The sequence below is a fragment of the Mobula birostris genome, chromosome 4 (assembly GCF_030028105.1).
Source record: "Mobula birostris isolate sMobBir1 chromosome 4, sMobBir1.hap1, whole genome shotgun sequence".
NCBI classification, from domain to species: Eukaryota; Metazoa; Chordata; class Chondrichthyes; order Myliobatiformes; family Myliobatidae; genus Mobula; species Mobula birostris.
In genome coordinates this window covers 180,675,991-180,697,559 of record NC_092373.1, presented here as the reverse complement: position 1 = coordinate 180,697,559, position 21,569 = coordinate 180,675,991, and the positions used below count along the sequence as shown (strand labels likewise).

Sequence of the window (21,569 nt, the reverse complement as noted above, 5' to 3'; positions counted from 1 at the left end):
TATTGAATGGTGGAGCAGGCTGGTGAGATGATGCAGATTGTCCTAGTCCCATTTCTAACATAGTGCACTAATTGCCAGTTGAACCTGCAGTAAAAGGCTAACACTTATACTGATCTCTGGTTTATCTTTTTATAATCATAAGATATTACAGGATTGCTATTCTCAACATCTTTGCTCTCAAAAAAGCATAATGACATTGCAGATTTGCATTGAAGCTGTTGTTCATATGAAGTTTTCCTACCAGTTCTAAAATGACAACTTCCATTTTGTTGTCAAAAAGCAAATGCGTAGAGATGCTGAAAATTCTGAAATGAAAGCAGCAAGTGCTGGAAATGCTTCATGGGTCGGGGAGAATAGTTGATTTAAAGTTGTTGGCCTGACACTTTATCAAAACCCAAAGAAGTGCACATTTTAAGTTGCAAAGAAAAGTTAGGTTCGTGTAGGAAGAAAGAAAATATTAATGATAGAGTGGATACTAAAGTGATCCATTTGACCCACATGCTGTTGGAGCTGCTAGTGAATGCTTATTTTAATAAAAGCTAATTTGTCTGCAGGAGGTGTGAATAGAGATGACTGACGATAGGAGAGAGAGAAAACACTAACAGAGATGCAAGTTGCAAGGTGTCTAATAAAAGAATAATGGAGATTCTAGTAGATCAGGTAGCAACTAGAAACAAAGCTGAGCAAACATTTGAGGTGGATCAGCTGTCAGGACAGACCAGATGTGAAACAAACTGGAAAGGCTACTTTTCTGAAATTGCTGAATTCACTATTGAGTCCTGAAGACTGCAGTGTGGCTGGATGGAAGATGGAATACAAGAGATTCTGCAGATGTTGGAGATCTAAGCAACACACAAATTGCTAAAGGAGCTCAGTGTGTCAGGCAGCATCAGTGAAAGGAAATAAACATTTCAGGCCGAGACCTTCCTCCTGACCTGTGAATCAATTAGGACCTTGACAAAGACCACAAATAGTAAGGAGAGGTAGTGACATCACCACCACAATGAACCATGTGGTGCAGTGCACCTGTTGCTGTTTACATCAAAAGCCCTGAAGTTGAGGGCATCAAGTTCTGAGGAGTGAACATTACCAAGGACCTGTTGTGGTCCAACCACAAAGATGCCATGGTCACTGGTACCTGTACTTCAGGAGGCTAAATAAATTTGGCGTGTCCCTTTTGACCCTCACATATTTTAATTGATGCACCATAGAAATCATCCAGTCTTATGACACTGCTCTGCCCATGATCTGAAGAAACTGCAGAGAGATGTGGCACAACTCAGCACATCACAGGAACCAGACTCTCCACCATGGATTACACTTGCCTCTGCCTCACTAAAGCAGCCATCTTAATCAAAATCTCCACCCAACCTGGGCATTCTCTTTTCTTCCCATCTGATTGGGCAGAAGATAAAAAATATGCAAAAGCATATACCACCAGGCTCAAAGATATCATCTACCCTACTGTTATAAGACGATTGAATGGTTCTGCAGTACAATAGATGGATTCTTGACCTCATAATCTATTCCATTATAAACTTGCACCTTCTACCTGCAGTGCAGTTTCTCAGTAGCTGTTACACTTTATTCTGCACTCTGTTATGGCTTTACCTGTACTACCTCAATGTACTGTTGTAATGAATTGTTTTGAAAACACAGATTAAAGTATGTTCAAGAAAGTGGCTACTTATGACCATTACATTAACATTGATGATTATGTGGGATCTCTGACTGGCTATATAGGGAATTGCATTTAGGATGTCATTGTTACATCTACTGTATGTGAGGCCATAGCAAAGGTCTGAGCACTGCTGAGAGATCAGGATGCTGCCTTCGGACTGGGGGAATAAGACAGCTTTCATGTCAACAAAAGCTGTGCTTTCTCATGCCATCAGGAAGACAAAGTGGGATTATTCAGAGAATATACAGCCATTTCTGTGAAACCAGAGACACAGGGTGCATGTGGTAGACCATAATGAACCACAAGTCCATCTTGCACGTCGATGACTGTGACGTCTCTGTTGCTGATAGGCTGAATGTCTGTTGCCCTTAGTTTGATGCATGGAATGATGTGTTGGTAAGGAAGGTCCCCCAGCCCCCAAGGTATAGGCACTCTGGTTGCTACTGATGTGTGGAAGACCCCAGCCAGGATTAACTCTCATAAAGCTGCAGGCCTGATAACATACCTGGTCAGGTGCTGAGGGTCTATGATGCTCAGTTAGCAAAGATTCTAAATGACATTTTCAACATCCCTCCTGAACAGTTCACTGTCCCTGCAGGCTTAAGAGAAGCCACCATCATCCCGTTGCCCATGAGGACAAAAGTAACCTGCCTTAATGACTACCGTAAAGTGGCACTGACCTCAACAATAATGAAGTGCTTTCAGTGGCTGGTTTTGGATCGCACTAAAACTTATCTTTCTGCTACATTGGACCCTTTCCAGTTTGCTTATCACTCAAGCTGGTCCACTGATAATGCCGTAGCCTCTACACTCCACTCTGTCCTGTCTCTCCTGGAAAATTGTGCCTTGTACGCCAGGATGCTGTTTATTGACTTTAGCTTGCCTTTCAATATGGTCATTCCTCTGAAGCTGGTAGGTAAACTGTGCTTGTTGGGTCTTCACAACTCTCTCTCTCTCTAACTGGATCTTGGACTTTTTAATAGAAAGACCACAGTCAGTCCATGGCAGCAGTAACATCTCTAGCTTCAGCCCACTGAGCACTGCCCCTCCCCCCCCATCCATGTCTGTGTGCTCAGCCAGTTACTATTTACGTCGCTAACTTATGATTGCATTGCTAGATCCAGTTCAAACTGAATCATCAAGTTTACTGTTGATACGACAGTGCCTCATCAATGACGACAAGATAGCATACAGCAAGGAGGTAGAGTGGCTGGTAGAATGATCCAAACACAATGACGTGAGTCTTAACATGGACAAGACTAAAGAGATGATTGTGTACTTTAGGAAGGTGCAGGCTGACCATCCTCACTGTACATAAGCAGCCCCTCCATGGAGAAGGTTAGGAGCACCAAGCTTCTGGGAGTGCACGTAATGGATGATCTTACATGGTTCCTCAAAACCACCTCCTTAGTCTAAAAGGCACAGCAGCATCTCCACTTCCATTGAGGTGAGCATTCTAACCAGATTTTACAGGAGCACCATTTAGTGTCCTGACCAGCTGCATCAACATATGGTACAGAAATTGCAAGGCACCTGACTACAAGTCTCTACAAAGGGTGTAAGGACTGCTGAGAAGATCATTACGGCCTTTCTTTAACCCATCAGAGATATTTATCTGGCACACTGTGTATACAGGTCCCTTGGCATTGTCAATGATCTCTGCCATCTGTCCAACAACCTTGTTGGCCCCCTACCATCAGGTAGGAGGTACCACAGCATTAGGACAAGGACTGTTAGGATGGGAAACAGCTTCTTCCCCAGGCTGTGAGACTGCTGAACTTCCTGCCATCACGCAGCTCTCATCATGTATGAAGCACCACACATCAAAGTTGCTGGTGAATGCAGCAGGCCAGGCAGCATCTCTAGGAAGAGGTGCAGTCGACGTCAGGACGAAGGGTCTGGGCCTGAAACGTCGACTGCACCTCTTCCTAGAGATGCTGCCTGGCCTGCTGCGTTCACCAGCAACTTTGATGTGTGTTGCTTGAATTTCCAGCATCTGCAGAATTCCTGATGTATGAAGCACCAGTAGCATTATACAGGGGACTTCTTAATATGTCATAAATACACATTATTATTTGTTAATTTATTGGTAGTAATATTAGGTTGATCCTGTTATAGTTACTATTCTATAGACTTGTTAAGTATGCCCACAGGAAAATGAATCTCAAGTTATATGGTGACATGTATGTACTTTGATAATAAAATTTACTCTGGCTTTAACTTTGTTATGTATTGGTGAGTTATGTACAGTGTTGTGTGCCTTAGTCCAGAGGAACATTGTTTTGTTTGGCAGTATACTTGAATAAGGTTGAACGTCCATTAACTTGAATTTGATCTCTATGAACAGTTTGCAAGTTGAGCTTTTTTTTTACTGTATCACAATACAATTGAATAATTTATCAAGAAAAAATGGCAGAGCTACTCTAAGTCGCAAGGTTGTTAGAGGAATGATCAAAAGCTCATTGAAAGCAATAGGTATCCTGGAATTCCTTGAAAGGAGAGAATTCAAAAATGCCTAGCTGCTTCTGCTAGAGCAGTGGAAATTGGGGATCAGCTAGAGATCTGAATTGGAGTACCACAATTTTTTTAGGGATGTAGAGACTTGAAATGTTAGATGTTGGGTGCAAGTATAATTTTTTTTTTTAAAATGTAATACTCTGGATCTGGAGCCAGTGCAAGTCAACAAGTTTGATATGATGCTGAAGTCACGACAGTTTCGGTTCTTGTATTGTGAGCAAGGAGAGGGGTAAACTTGGTGCTAAATGAACCATGTGTTTTGGTGAAATTTAAAATCTATTGACAAAAGTCAATAATAATATGAAGCACCAGTAGCACTATACAGTGGACTTCTTAACATGTCATAAATGTCTTAACATGTCATAAATGTCATAACATGTCTGGAAATATTCAGGTTTAGGCAACATCTGTGTGGAATGAGTAATCATCTACCCAAATCATTAAGTGTTTCTCAGCAGATCCTAGCAAATCTGCATGTAGCCACCATTTTTCAGTTCAGTTCTTTTTATCATTCCACCACTGGAAGTGATACCTAGCTAACTTCATTACTGCCCATTACACCACTGGCGTTTAGGGCAGCAATGAAGGTCCTCTATCTCTGGCTGTGTTCAGGCCTTCCTCCATTGTGTCAGTAGCATCCTCTTAAGTTTTCACTACTGTCAGTCATGTAAGTATCAGTTGGAGTCTCAGGAATACCATGCACCCAGATGTAGGAGGATTCTTAATTGCTGTTTCCATAACAATTTTGTTTTACCAGTCTGGGTTGTTAGCCTTGAGCTGAACTTCTGAATCTGGAGGACTGGTGGACCACTCTTAATCTGCCCTCTACCCTTTGACCTGTTTGGCATGTATCACCCTACCAAGAGTTAAAGCATAAAGCCCTGACTCCAGCCAACATAGCTCTCTGGATCATTGAGGCACGCAAGCTCCACACCACGACAAGGTTGTGGTCATCTTGGAGGATATCTATCCAAGCAGGAAATTAATTCCTGGTAAAACATCTCAACAAGAATGTGGTACTTCTGGCAATCTGGTGCTTCCTCACTGAGGTGTCAGATGTAATTGCATGTTTGGCTATTTGGAGTATGTTATCAGCTAATGCTTCAGAGATGAGTGTGCTATTACTGATCTGGGAAAGTTAATAATTTTGACCTAATTTTATGGGTACTGGTACTGGGTGAAAAGATATGGAGGGGAGATAATTAATGCCACATTCTTTTTGCCCTGGGGATGATTTGCCTGTAGTATTATACTGGAGTACAAATTTTTGAGACTGCCACAGATGTAATATTGCATGAATTTTAATTCCAAACAGATGTTTTAAGTTTAGTTTGGCTATTTGAAGGACAAATAAGGCAACTTTTGAACAAACATTGAAAAAAAATGTATAACTTTGAAAGCGACTGTTTATGAACACATTGTACTGATTATATCCAAGAGTTCCTGCTTAACTGTTTTCAGGAATATTTAAAGAGCTCTAACTTTGTTTTGGTAACAGTGCTTTTGAACTTTCATTTCCTGTATTTGAAAGAAAATGAGAAACCATGTGTAATTGTTGGTGCTCCACAAAATATCGTTAACGGCACATCTTGATTATTTCCATTACATGGATCTGCACTCAGTATGGAATTGATTCTTCTGGTTTTACATTACTCATTGGTAAACTGAGCTACTTCAAAAAGCATTTGAGTTGATCAGGTACATAGTGTGAAGGTGGAGTTAATTGAGTGAAACTGTAAAAAAAAATTCATGAGCTGTTTAGATATCTAGAGCAAATAGTTTAATAATTAGCTTTTAAATGAGTTAATTCTTGAATTATTTTTAATTTTCCTAAAGGAGAGTGTGGGGTAGGAGTTGAAAGCAGGTACAGTATATGGAACAAGAATAGAGAACCATAGTGCAAGTACAGTAGGTCAGGCAGCATATATGAAATGAAATTAATGTTTCTGACTGGCAGACTTTTGGGAGGTAGGGAAGGGAAAACTGGATGGTTGGAGGTTGTGAGTGGCTGGGGGGGGGGGGGAGGCTGATGAATCAAACCAAACAACTATCTGTAAGATGGAGTCAGCATTGTGATGAGTAGTAGTTGATGAAATGATTTTGATGACTGGACAGATGAACCACCATGTAAAAAGCTGTGACATACAGATTAGAGCTGTAGGAAAGGTACCACTGGGGAGAGAAAAACTGAGGAACTTTCCATTTGGCTAACCTTTACCAGGCTGGGCAGTTTTGATACAAAACAAGGAAGTGAATTGCCTGACATTATTTTCAAAGTACAATGTAAATTTATTATCAAAGTGCATATATGTCACCATATACAACCTTGAGAGTCATTTTCTTGCAGGCATACTCAATAAATCCACAATAGATTAATAGCCATAGTAGAATTGATAAAAGACCGCAACAACTTGGGTGTTCATCCGGTTGCGCCCGAGACAAACTTTGCAAATACACAAGGAAATAATAAATAAGCAATAAATATTGAGAACGGGAGATCAAAACTCCTTGAAAGTGAGTCCATAGGTTGTGTGAATATTTCAGTGATGGGCAAGTGATGTTGAGTGGAGTTATCCCCTTTGGTTCAAGAGCCTGATAGTTGGTGGTGAGCCCTGAGGTTCCTGTACTTTCTTCCTGATGGCAGCAATGAGAAGAGAACATGTCGTAGGTGATGGGTGTCCCTGATGATAGATGCAACACATATCAAAGTTGCTGGTGAACGTAGCAGGCCAGGCAGCATCTCTAGGAAGAGGTACACTCGACGTTTCGGGCTGAGACCCTTCGTCAGGACTAACTGAAGGAAGAGCGAGTAAGAGATTTGAAAGTGGGAGGGGGAGGGGGAGATCCAAAATGATAGGAGAAGACAGGAGGGGGAGGGATGGAGCCATGAGCTGGACAGGTGATTGGCAAAAGGGATATGAGAGGATCATGGGACAGGAGGCCCAGGGAGATGGAAAAGGGGAAGGGGGGGAAACCCAGAGGATGGGCAAGGGGTATAGTCAGAGGGACAGAGGGAGAAAAAGGAGAGAGAGAGAAAGAATGTGTATATATAAATAAATAACGGGTGGGGTATGAGGAAGAGGTGGGGCATTAGTGGAAGTTAGAGAAGTCAATGTTCATGCCATCAGGTTGGAGGCTACCCAAACGGAATATAAGGTGTTGTTCCTCCAACCTGAGTGTGGCTTCATCTTTACAGTAGAGGAGGCTGTGGATAGACCTATCAGAATGGGAATGGGATGTGGAATTAAAATGTGTGGCCACTGGGAGATCCTGCTTTCTCTGGCGGACAGAGCGTAGGTGTTCAGCAAAACGATCTCCCAGTCTGCATCGGGTCTCGCCAATATATAGAAGGCCACATCGGGAGCACCGGATGCAGTATATCACCCCAGCCGACTCACAGGTGAAGTGTTGCCTCGCCTGGAAGGACTGTCTGGGGCCCTGAATGGTGGTAAAGGAGGAAGTGTAAGGGCATGTGTAGCACTTGTTCCGCTTAAAAGGATAAGTGCCAGGAGGGAGATCAGTGGGGAGGGATGGGAGAGGACGAATGGACAAGGGACTCGTGTAGGGAGCAATCCCTGCGGAAAGCGGGGCGGGGGGGTGGAGGGAAAGATGTGCTTAGTGGTGCGATCCCATTGGAGGTGGCGGAAGTTACGGAGAATAATATGTTGGACCTGGAGGCTGGTGGGGTGGTAGGTGAGGACCAGGGGAGCCCTATTCCTAGTGGGGTGATGAGAGGATGGAGTGAGAGCAGATGTGCGTGAAATGGGGGAGGTGCATTTGAGAGCAGAGTTGATGGTGGAGGAAGGGAAGCCCCTTTCTTTAAAAAAAGAGGACATCTCTCTCGTCCTGGAATGAAAAGCCTCATCCTGAGAGCAGATGCGGCGGAGACGGAGGAATTGCGAGAAGGGGATGGCATTTTTGCAAGAGACAGGGTGAGAAGAGGAATAGTCCAGATAGCTGTGAGAGTCAGTAGGCTTATAGTAGACAATAAGTAGATAAGCTGTCTCCAGAGATAGAGACAGAAAGATCTAGAAAGGGGAGGGAGGTGTTGGAAATGGACCAGGTAAACTTGAGGGCAGGGTGAAAGTTGGAGGCAAAGTTAATGAAGTCAACGAGCTCAGCATGCGTGCAGGAAGCAGCGCCAATGCAGTCATCGATGTAGCGAAGGAAAAGTGGGGGACGGATACCAGAATAGGTTTGGAACATAGATTGTTCCACAAAGCCAACAAAAAGACAGGCATAGCTAGGACCCATACGGGTGCCCATAGCTACACTTTTAGTTTCGAGGAAGTGGGAGGAGCCAAAGGAGAAATTATTAAGAGTAAGTAAGAGAAATGATTAAGATGATAGATGCAGCTTTCCTGCGACAGTGTTTCATGTAGACTGCATAACAGTGGTAAGGAAATTAAGGATAACACGTAGAGACATCTCATTATTCAGCCATTAAATCAAATGATATATTTCTAGTATCTGGAAAGGTTAAACGGCAACAGAAAACAATGAACAAAAATGGAAAGGCCAGGGGTCAATGAGCCTGTCCTCACTGGGGGATCAGAAGTGGAGAGGGTTAGCAACTTTAAATTCCTGGGTGTTATTATTTCAGAAGACCTGTCTGGATCCAACTCTCAAGTGCAATTGCAAAGAAAGCACAGCAGCACCTCTACATCCTTTAGATTCTGCAGAGATTTAGCATGACATCTAAAACATTGACAAACTTCTATAGATGTGTAGTGGAGAGTGTATTGACTAGCTGCATCATGCCCGCTATGGAAACACAAATGCTCTTGAACAGAAAATCCTTCAAAATGTCGTGGATTCAGGCTGTTGCATCACAGGTAAAGCTCTCCCAGCTGGTGAGCACATCTATGTGAAACACTGTGGTAGGAAAGCTGTATCCATCATCAGAGATCCTCACCACCCAGGCCATGCTCTTTTCTCACTGCTGCCATCAGGTGCAAGAACCTCAGGACTCACACCACTAGGTTCAAGAACAGTTACTACCCCACAACCATCAGGCTCTTGAACAAAGGAGTTAATAACACTCAGTTACCAATGATCTCATTTTAAGGACTCTTGTCTTGTTATTTCAGGTTCTCTTAGTCTATTACTATTTATTTATATTTGCATTAGCAGTTTATTGTCTTCTATACTCTAGTTGATGTTTCATTGTTCCTGTTACAGTTACTATTCTATAGATTTGCTGAGTATGCCTGCAGGAAAATGAATCTCAGTTGTATATGGTGACATATATAGTATGTACCTTGATAGTAAATTTAATTTGTACTTTGAAATAAGCAGCTAGACAATTCAGAACTGTTTTGCTCACTGTGGTTTCAAGCATTCAGGCTTGGAGATGCTAGAAATGGCTGTAAGACATTACAAAGCATACACTTCTTAAATAGCATCAGTTGTGTGTGTTTGTGTATCATCCATTTGGGCTGATGGATGCTAATTCAAAAAGCAGTGATTTTTGATAATTTTGTTTTTGTATTTTGACGTTATGCAAGAAGACAGCTCCTTATCCATTCCATTATCTGTGCTTTTTTTCCATTTACAGTCAATCAAAAGAACAAGGCAGTGACGAATTCTTCCATTGATAACTATTCGGATCTAATAGTTTCATAATACTGTAGCAGTATTGATTGTGTTCTAATTTATTCTGTATTTCATTTAAATGCATAATCTGTTACTCAGTTAAACAGTAGTTTGGCTTTGTTATGCCTTTTAACTATTTCCATGATACTTCAGTGAATTAGGGCAACCCCCGAATTGGACCAGAATCTACTGATCTCTGTGTATACCAATTAACCAGAATCCACTATATTTATTTTCTTGACTCCAATAAAGTAATACTGTACCAGGATACAATTTATTTCAGGGGATCAAGTAGTGGTTTTCACTGCCTCTGATCAAAAATGTGTATTTGTACACTTCAGACCCAGAAACAAGTTGTTATCAAAGGCTTGCATGAAAAAAAACTGAAGCACTTTAGTAACAGATGACTTTTCTTTATTTCCTTATAAATATCACTATTGTTTTCTATTATCTCTTCCATTGTTCGTGAAATTGAGTACCTGAATTGATACATTCTTGGTCCCAGGTACAGTTCGGGTCTCTCACCTTCAGAAGGGTAGAGTCATTCCTTGGTCAGGATATTTCGTGCCATGTTCTCTTGACCAGTAACTATTTTAAACAGTGAAATCTAAGAGATGACCACTGCACCTCTGGTAATATTTCTAGTCTAATAATTGGATCATTAAAGTCTAATTAAAGGGAACACCTGTAGCTAAAGAGATAGCTGAAACATATACAATCCAAAAATTAAGTCAGATTAATTTTGCGCTGTTAATGTCAGCTGCCTGGAACAGATGTTGGGTCCTAGGCCATCTAAATTGAAGATCCTGAACCTTGCATTGGGTCTCATTTCAACAAAAGAGATGATAGTAAGCAGAGCAAGAGTTGAGCTATGTCGTGGTAGATTCTTCAATGATTGTCAAGGAAGTTTTTCTTTTGAGAGATCAGTCTGCCTCCTTCCCTGGCCAGAAGGAGCAGGCTGAGACCAACTGGGAAAGTGGGCCAATGAATGGAAGATAGAGTAAAAGGTGATCTTTTGACAAATTCAGCAGGTTGAACAGTTTCTGTGAGATAAAAGAAATTGTTAAAGTTTTGGGTGACCCTTATGCAAGGATGTGATTTAGATAGAGGGAAACAATTCATAAGATGTTGTTGGAGCTAGAGAGCTTGAATTACGAGGAAAAACTAGATACTAGGCGACTTCCCTTGGAGTGAAGGCGCAAAGGCATGACCTGATAGAGGTTTATAAAATCATGAGGGGCATAGATAAGGTGAATGGGCACAGTCATTTTTCCAGGGTAGGGAAGTCGAAAACAAGATTGCATAAGTTTAAGGTGAGTTGGGAAAGATTTAAAGGGACCTGAGGGCAGTTTTTTTTCCCTCACACAGAACATGGTGGGTATGTAGAGTCATTATAGTAGTGCAATAGAGAGCAGGACCTTTGACCCAATTCATCCATGCTAGCCTAGGTACCTGCTTACACTAGTCTCATTTGTCCAAGTCCCTCATAAACTTTCCTCTCCACGTACTTATCCAATGAGCAGTTGAGAAATGCTGAGTTATAGGGCTTGTACTGTGAATGGTAGGGCATTAGAGGGTGTAATTGAACTGAGGAAATATTTTCAAATAATAATTGGGAGCAAATGGTACTAATGTTACATTACTATTTCAGTAATTTAAAAATAAAATTTTCTCCTTGTCTGTGACTCACTTTCTATTACTTCCCAATACTGTATTTCCTGATGAGTGCGTTGGTTATCCTACTGATAAATCAATCAACCTGTTTAGTTATTTTTGTACTGTTACTCAATTATTTATCTTAACTGCTGCATTATTTTGTTGTCTGGTTGTTTTTGTGCTTGTGTGAATAAAGGATATAAGTGAATAAAGTCAGATTAGAAGTTTGTAATACCAAAATAATCATCTCATGATGTGAAAATCCATTCTTTTAATAAGCTGAGGATAGAGAAGTGAAGTTCACTGGAGTGTAAACTGCACCTAGACATTCAGACACAGTAGCAATGCCTTGACCTCCTAAAATATATTTAATCTATAATGAATTAAACTTTTCATTGTCTTTGCATTGTTTTTCCAGTTAGAACATAATCTTTATGGTTATTTTCTCTTATAGGACTTGGTGAATATTGATATGTTTCTTACAGCCAAAGAGGTTGAAGAGTCACTTGAAAGGCAAGAAACAGCTACTTGTTTAGCTTGGTGCCATGACAACAAATCAAGGCTGAGAAAAATGAAGGTATGCTCTCAAATGAGAATTGGATCTTGTTAGACAAAATAGTTTTAAGCGGCTGTTAATTGATCACCATTTATGAATGATGTATATGGAGATCAATTCTCTAATTAAATTCAGTTCAAATTTTCAAGCTGCCTTGTAATTTTTCAGCAAGAGAAATCTAAAATCTTTCACTGACAATTGCTGAAACAGTTTTGGAATTTTCTGATTAGATTACTGATTCAAATTTTTAAATGTTAAAATGATGTTCTTAAAATATTGTCAGACCTCTTGCATTGAAATAAATGCTATTTAATTCAATAGTCTTTTCTTGTTCCCTGCCATGCTGCTGACTATCTTTACCACTGACCTTACTCTTAATGATTTCCCTATCGACTTCCAGCCCCCCATCCATAAAGCACTTTGCTTTGGATCCCACTGTCCTGCTGATCTACAAGTACATGGAAATCTCTTTCTGCAGGGGGTGGTGAGTCTCAGGAAGACTCTGCCATGGCATGTAGTTGGAAGGTAGATTATCATTGTAACTATTTTAAGTGGAGGAGGATAAATATTTGATCAAGGAATGAAGGGTATGGAGAAATGACACAAAAAGAGAACTTGGATCAGCCCTGATCATATTAAAAGGTGGGACAACCTTAAAGGGCCTGATGACCTAGTGCTGTTTTATTAAGTATGATTCTGTGAGTAGATTAGTATCACATTGGCATGTTATTTTCTATTATTCAGCTTCGAGTATGCACAGGCTGTCTGAAAGCACAATAAAGGATGATCTTTCTTTAACAAAATCCAAGATTCTGGTGTCGTAGAGAACTAAACACTGAAGTACTGGAATACAATGATATTATTATACATGTTATTAGAAATGAATTGTGATACATTCAGACTTAGACTGCAGGACTGAGGAAGAATTGTCACCTACAACCCATAAAGCTTCATCTTGCTTTTGACTGAAATCAATCTTCTGGCAGCTCTTGATTTGAGGCTGGTTGTAGTTCTGTAACCAGAAATTTAATGATGCCTTTTGATGTGTAGGTCTCTTTTTTAAAACAGGTGATTACAGTTTCAAAATTATGTGATGTGCTTTTGAAAACATGCTCACAGCTTCACGTGCTGTTTGGCTTTTTATCTCACTCTGTTGAATGAGAATTTTGCCCTACCATTCAAATGACAAATAGTATAATAGTTCCATGTGGAAAAATTGTAGACAAATGTGTTGAGACAGGAATTAAATTATTACTTATAGATTGATGGTAATCATTAAAAATGCCCAGTGCCCTCTGTGATGTTTAGCTTCAGGACAAAGCCTTACTGGTAAAACAGATGTAAGATAATTATTTTAAAGAATGACGTTCTCAGAATTAAGCTGAACTGTCAGAAGTAGATAGCCCTTGGAACAATAATAGATGTTTCACAGAGACAGTGAAACAATGTTATCTGCTTCAAAAGCACAAAGAGCTTTGTGGTAGTTTCATGGCAGTAAAACAAATAAGATTCTAGTAAGTTAACAGTTCAAATTGAATTATAGCAAATGTTAAACACAATATGGTGTCTGCTATGCAGTTCAACAAGTTCATGATTTATTTTGTACTCAGCCACTTTCCTGCCCCATTCCGGTATCTTTCCCTTCCCCTTTAGTGTTCAAAAATTTACCTTTCTCACCTTTCAATGTGCCACTGAACATCCACAGACTCCATAGAGACTTGCAAATATTTACAACTACTGAATAAACCACTCTCATATGGAAATGGACAAGCAGTTGTTTGCTTTGGTGAGTCTGATTCTGGTACCCAGTTTCAAAAGTCAAACCTGTCCCTTTCATTTTATCAGAGGAAGCACACACAAGTCTGATTTTGGAAAGTTAAACCAGCGTAAGGTGAACAAAAATGTCCTGTACGAGAACTTCCCATCCTAACAGTTCTTGTACTAAAGCTATGGTATCTTCTGCCTGATGGTAGGGGTCAGAGAGATTGTTGGATGGATTGTACAACAGTATAATTTAGGAAGTACTTGGATAGGTACATGGAGGGGTGGGGCTGAGAGATATGGGCCAAACACAGGAAATTAGGGTCAGCTGGGTGAGCACTGTGGTTGGCATGGACTCATTGGGCCAAAGAGCCTGCATTGCTTTGTAACTCTACAACAAACTAAAATTATGCCTCAATGGGCACAGCAACTTCTGTACTTTCAGCATTTAACTGCATGTGAGCTTTTGGCAGACTTTGTTTTCCAGCCTTTGTATAAACAGTATTGTGTGCTATTGGCTTGCTGTTTTCTGCCACTGTTTTTATACAGTTGAGCCATTTTTAAGCAGGAAATTATCATGTGGTTTTGAGTTGAAGCAATCCTTTTGTGTTCACAGAGTTGCCTGGAGTTCAGCCTGAGAATTCAGGAGTTCATTGAACTTGTTCGACAAAATAAGAGGCTGGAAGCTGTCAGGTAAGAACAAGGAGGCTTGACCTTGAATTGTGTAAATGCAAAATGCATTTACTTATGCAATTTCTTAATAAAATTCTCTTAATTGTGTTGATAGATCTGAACATCAATATTTACACACTTGCTAACTTGGGGTTTCAAAATGAATATTGCTGCATTACAGCAATTACTTTTTGTGTGACTGAGGGAGGATACTTGGAAATCTTTCATATTTACTTTTCACCCAATACTGTTAGATGTTTCAAAATTAATTCTCTCATCTTGAGTCATTTCATAAGTTTAATGTATTTGCCATGACTGGTGAGATGATAACTACTAGCTCTCCTTTTCCGATGTAATTGTTCCTGATTTTTCAGATTTTGTCATGGTGTCATGATGACTAGTTTTCTTGCACACCCGTGCTCTAGGTTTAATGTTTTAATATTGCTTTTTACAGCTGATTAATAGTTCTCTATTTCTACAATATTAAACAGTTGAGATGTAACCAAATCACATTTTGAAAGCTTAACTTAAATGTAGTCAGGTTTATTTATAGTGCAAATAAGCTAATTATTCCAAGATGGTTGGCAGAGAACAAATCAGTTCTTTCAGCTTAATAATTGTGAGTAATATTTATTGAAACACTACTGCTCCACACCAGTGTGAACAATGGAGGATGGATTTAAGACTCTTTCTACAAATATACTGGGTTCAAGGGCAATATTCTTTCTTTGGTTCCTCAGCAAAAGCCAATATGATGTGATGGCAACACAAGAGATGGCAGCTGCTGGAATCTGGTATAATAAATTGCTTGAGGAACTCAGTGGGTCAGGGAGTGTCACATATGCAGGATGCTGCCTGACCTACTTAGTTCCTCCACTGACTTGTTTTAGAGCTCAAGATTTCACCAATTGCAATCTCTTGTGGCTCCATTTTACAACTACATTGCAAAGTCTCCAAGGTCTGCCACTTTGAGTAAGTATATTCCTTTTCTTGGGGACTTCTAAGAGGCGCTCTCATGCCTCACTTGTGTAGTTTCCTCAGCTTTTCTTCTCTGACTATGATATCAAGGAAGTCTATTAACTTTTTCAAATCTTTTGGTTTTGTGGACACGCTATTGCAGCTTCCAGAATTCATTTTGGTGATTTGATAATCATGCAAATTTCTTTTCCTTGCCTGTCTCAAGAAATCTGTAATATCCATTCTAAACCAGCATAGATTTTTTTGCTAACAGATCAATTATAATAGATGTTTTATTAATAATAGTAGATGCATTTATTTCATCAGTTGTATGAAGCAGTCATGCTGAAAATTATGTACACTGGTCATATACAGAAATACATTGATTATACATGTTGAGACTGGTGGAGACAAAGTATCATGTGAGTATTTTTAGCATGTGTCATGGATTTAAGGATTAGAATCATAGAAAAGTCATTGCACACTTTCATGACCGTTTGAATGAAGAAGTTTACCCTCATGTTCCTCACCTTTCACCCTTAACCCATCTCCTCCAGTTGTAGCAACACACATCAAAGTTGCTGGTGAACGCAGCAGGCCAGGCAGCATTATAGGAAGAGGTGCAGTCAACGTTTCAGGCCGAGACCGTTCACCAGCAACTTTGATGTGTGTTGCTTGAATTTCCAGCATCTGCAGAATTCCTGTTGTTTCCTCCAGTTGTAGTCCCAACCAGACTTAGTGGAAAAAGCCTGCTTACATTTGCCCTATCTATACCCTCATAATTTTGTATATATCTATCAAATCTCCTCTCAATCTTTTATGTTCCAAGGAATAAGCTCCAAACCATTCAATCTGTCCTTATAACTCAGGTCCTACAGTCCTGTCAACATCCTTGTAAGTTTTCTCTGTACTCTTTCAACCTTGTTTACGTCTTTCCTGTAGGTAGGTGACCAAAACTGCATGCACTACTCCAAATTGAAGAAAAACATCCTGGAGATGAATGAAGCGTTAGATCAGTGGCCAGTTTATTTTACATAAAGCCTGAACAGAGCATTCTACACAATGGCATCCAAGATTTTCTTGTGAAGATGCAATTTAGAAACATTTAATGTAGGTTTGGATGTCTAGAAGAATTTGTCTTTTGCTGACTGGTTCAAATTTTTAAAAAGATATTAGATTAGATTATGAGGACACGCAGTCCTCTTTTATTGTCATTTAGTAATGCATGCATTAAGAAATGATACAATATTCCTCCGGTGTGATATCACAAAAACACAGGACAGACCAAGTCTGAAAAACTAACAAAAACCACAATTATAACATACAGTTACAACAGTGCAACACGTAACTTGATGAAGAACAGGCCATAGTCACAGTAAAAAAAGTTCAAAATCTCTCGAAAGTCCCACATCTCACGCAGACGGGAGAAGGAAGAAAACTCTCCCTGCCATGCCCGACCACAGTCCAACTCTGAGTCGTCTGAAAACTTTGAGCCTCCGATCAGCCCTCCGACACCAAGTACCGAGCACCATCTCCACGGAACGCTTCAACCCCAGCCTTGGTCGCCAGCAACAGGCAAAGCCGGGGATCTTGGGGCCTTCCCTCCGGAGATTTTCAATCACACAGTAGCAGCGGCAGCGAACCGGGCATTTCAGAAGTTTTCTCCAGATGTTCCTCTGTGTTTCTTCACGTCTGTCTCCTTCATATCAGAATTGTGCACGGCATCCTACCTAAGAATACAATATCATTTCACCGGACAGCTGCGTGCGCTGCATTGTGCCGCCATCTTCTCCTGCCTACTTCAAAGTGCAGATATTTCAAAATACAACACCAATGCTGTTTCATTATGTAATGGAATAGTATCCATCATCTGCACTAAATTCAGAATTGGAATTGGGTTTATTATCATGGTATGTGTCATGAAATTTGTTAACTTAGCAGTTCAATGTAATACATAATACAGAAGAATAAAGAAATAGATCAATTACAGTGTATGTATATTGGAGATTAAAAATGGTGAAAAAACAGAAATAACATATATTGGAAAATTGAGGTAGTGTTCATGGGTTCAATGTCCATTTAGGAATCTGATGGCAGAGGGGAAGAAACTGTTCCTGAATCGCTGAGTGTGTGCCTTCAGGCTTCTGTACCTCTGACCTGATGGTAACAGTGAGGAAAAAGACATGCCCTGGGTGCTGGTGGTCCTTAATAACAGACATTGCCTTTCTGAGACACTGCTCCTTGAAGATGCCCTGGGTACTTTGTAGGCTAGTACCCAAGATGGAGCTGACTAAATCTACGACCCTCTGCAACTTCTTTTGGTCCTGTGCGGTAGCGCCCCATACCAGACAGTGACGCAGCCTGTCAGAATACTCTCCATGGTACATCTATAGAAGTTTTTGAGTGTTTTTGTTGACATACCAATATCTTCAAACTACTAATAAAATATAGTCACTGTCTTGCCTTCTTTATAGCTGGATTGATATGTTGGGACCAGGTTAGTTCCTCAGAGATCTTGACATCCAGGAACTTGAAACTGTTCGCTCTCTCCACTTCTCATCCCTCTATGAGGATTGGTATTTGTTCCTTCATCTTGCCCTTCCTGAAGTCCACAGTCAGCTCTTTCATCTTACTGACGTTGAGTGCAAGGTTGTTGCTGTGACACCTCTCCACTAGTTGGTATATCTCGCTCCCCCTGTACGCCCTCTCGTCACCACCTGAGATTCTACCAACAATGGTTGTATCATCAGCAATTTACAGATGGTATTTGAGCTATGCCTAGCCACACAGTTATGGGTATAGAGAGAGTAGAGCAGTGGGCTAAGCACACACCCCCGAAGTGCACCAGTGTTGATTGTCAGTGAGGACAACTCGAGACATGAGTCTGTACTTCAAGTGTCATGACATAAGAGTAGAATCAGAAAATATGTTACTGAAGGGTGCCAATGGACCGTGTTTTTTATGCTGACCTTCCAGCACTAGGTTCTTGGCCAAGCAGATCATTGCTCCTTAAAGATCTATCCAAATATTTTGTAAGTGTCATGAGGGTTTCTGTATTCTACCTTTCCAGAGAAGAAAACCCAGGTTTGTCCGTCCTGGTCCTAGTTTTTACTCCAGATCCCAACATATAGCATCACTTTTGTCTCCATTGAATAGTCTTGCTTCCTTTAAGGATATGGTATGTTGATTACTCCTTAATATACTATACATTCCCTTGTTTCTGCACATCTCATTTTATAACACTTCTCTGAATTAAGTTTTATTTGATCCTTTTATGGCCATCTAACCAGATAACCTTCTTTATCAAGCTCCATTTATATACACTAGACTGATTCCTGCAATGGTGAATCTACCATATGATGAGAAGTTAGATCATAACCACAAGAGACTATGTAAATACTAGAAATCCAGAGTGACACACGCAGTGTGCTGGAGGAACTCAGCAGGTCAGGCAGCATCTATGGAAAGGACATAGAAAGTCGACATTTTGGGCTGAGTCCCTTGATTAAAAGGGGAGGGGGGGGAGAAAGCCCAAATGAGGAGGGAAGGGTACAAGTGACAGGTGAAAAGTGAAGCCAGGTGAGGGTGAAAGTTAGGACATGACAAATGGAAAAGGTGGCTAAAGAAGAAATCTGATAGGAGAGGAGGGTGGGCCATGGGAGAAAAAAGGGGAAGAGAGGATCAACTAGATTTGTATTCTGTAGTTTATAACTTTAATAGGAGCAGGAATATACCATCAGCCCTTTGAAATTGCTCCATCATCCATTATCATTATGGGTGATTTTCTGCCTCAAATTAATTTAAACTTAGAAACTTCTGATTGTGGAGACTTGGAAGACATTTCCCTTACTGAAAAGTAAGCAAGGGAACACAATTTTGGGATATGATACAATATGTTTGGGACAGATGAAAAAGAAACTGCTATGCCCAGAGGGTTGTCAACCTGTGGAATTTGTGATAACTAGAATTCTGGGCCATTGAGAGCTTTTAGAAAGAGAGAGGCCAACCTAGAAACATGAGACATCAAACACGATGGTGAAAGAAGGAAAATGTGGTACTGAGATCAGTTAGAATTTTATTAAATAGCTAAATGGGCTCAAATTATGTATTACTCCTACTTAACACATAGAAAATGCCGGAGAAAACTCAGCAGCCAGGCAGCACCTATGACAAAAGAGTGCAGTCAACATTTCTATAAGAAGGGTCTGGACCCGAAACGTCAGCTGTACTCTTTTCCATAGATGCTGCCTGGCCTGCTGAGTTCTTCCAGCATTTTGTGAATGTTGCTTGGATTTCCAGCATGGACAGATTTCTCTTGTTTGGTATTACTCTGATTTTCCTGTTTTTATTATGAAGTGTAAAGGACACAGCACTGAGTCCTGTGGAACCCCAATGATAAAGTATGTACAGTCAAAATAAGGGGAAAACCCTTTAATGTTTACCCTTAGTGCCACTATGCCAATTTTGGATACGATTTGCAATTTTTTCGTAATAGGCTCATGGAAACTCATGGCTATGAATATGCTTTTGACATTGTTTTGCATAGATCCCATGTAGATTGCATCAACTGTCCCAAGTCTACTGTTTCATGTAGACTACATTAACTGTACTGTTCTCATAGAAACTTTGTTATCTTCTCAAAGGACTCAATTATGGTGCTCATACACAGCTCTCTCATAACGTATCTGTGTCAAACCTCCCTGATTAATCTCTGCCTTTTTATATTAAAGCTTTTAATATCCATTTAAATGGATTTCAATAATTTGTCCACCACTGAAGTTAAACTAACTGGTCTGTAATTGGTTTATCTCTTTCTCTCTTTTTAAAACACAAATACGACGTGACTCCTCTGGTGTTGCTGCTGTGGCCAGGGAGCATTGATTAATTGAGGTTAAAGTCTCTGCGATTTCCTGCCTTGTTTTTTTAATAGCCTGGGGTTTATTTGTCTGGGCCAAGTGATATATGGATTTTTTTCAGCAATGATAAATCCTTTCCTCCTATTGTATTTCTCCCATCCAATATTTCATACTGGCTTGCCTTAACTATAACAAGAGCCATTCCCCTCCTTTTGTGAAGATGGTTGGTAGTTATCAAAGAACATTACTTAAATTAAAAATTATGTTTTTTATTTTTTGATTTCTAATTAACTCAATAATGTGTTACCCTTTTGATGAAATATCTTACACTTTGATTTTCTTTTCCCAGTCCATGTTTTTTCATACCCTCTGTTCCCTTTGCCAAAGTTTCCTTTCAGTTTCATTCTTGTACTCCCTGTACTCTACGGGCTCTTTTATAAAGTGAAATAAACAAAGAGTCTGCAGCTAGAATCACTGTGGTGCATCTGTTGGGCTCTGAACTTCAAGGATGGCTTTTCTATGAGTGGTTACCATGCAGCTCAAAGTGAGCAGGCAAATAACATACAGCACAGCTAAAGGAGCAGGTACCAATGCAGACACTGCTTCCAAAGGAAAAAAAACGAATGGCTAGAGGTAATGGTCCTTTGCAAGTGCAGTCAGAACCAGGAGTGAGACATAGTATGTCAGCAGCAAAGGATAAGTGGAAGGATTAAGAGAGCAACTGTTGTGGGCACCTAGGAGGCCAGAGTAATAACTCCAAGGTGGTATGTTATCCATGTTGTGCCAGGTCTGAGAATGTCACTGAAGGGCAACAAATCACCCTGAAAGGTGAGAATGAAAAGCTGGAGGTAGTTATTTATAACAGTACTAAGAATATAGATTGAGAAAGGGAAGAGATCTTGTAGGCAGAGTCAGGAAGCTGAAAAAAGATGAAAAGCATCCCCACATCTCAGGATTACTCATAGTGCTACATGTTATTAAATATGAAGATGGGATGGTAGAGCAGATGAATGTGTGGCTGGATAGTTGATGCAAAAGAAATTTACCTTTTCAGGAGCTGGTGATGCTTGTACAAATTAGGTGCCATGGTAGCAAGGTCGGGACCAATATTTCTGCTGGTTTGGTAGGGTGGTGGAATTACTTGTGTTAGTGTGTCAGTTCTGAACTATTAATATGATGAGAATCGAGGGGGAGCGAAATGGAGGAAACAGGTAAACTTGAAAATAGTAAGTGAAATAGGGAGTTAGGAAGGAAGTTGAGAAGCAGGACTACAAAGGTAGTCAGTCATCTCGGGATTACTGCCTGTGCTATGTGACAG

The 21,569-nt window shown here is 40.3% G+C and overlaps 1 protein-coding gene across 1 annotated transcript in view; it reads left to right on the top strand.

Annotated features, from left to right (window-relative positions):
- The window catches only part of maea (macrophage erythroblast attacher, E3 ubiquitin ligase), a 90,337-nt gene that overhangs the window by 46,511 nt on the left and 22,257 nt on the right, over positions 1 to 21,569 (top strand). The window contains exons 4-5 of the mRNA XM_072256628.1: positions 11,904 to 12,026; positions 14,383 to 14,459. Coding sequence (XP_072112729.1) covers positions 11,904 to 12,026; positions 14,383 to 14,459 — 200 coding nt within the window. The remainder of the gene's footprint in view (positions 1 to 11,903; positions 12,027 to 14,382; positions 14,460 to 21,569) is intronic.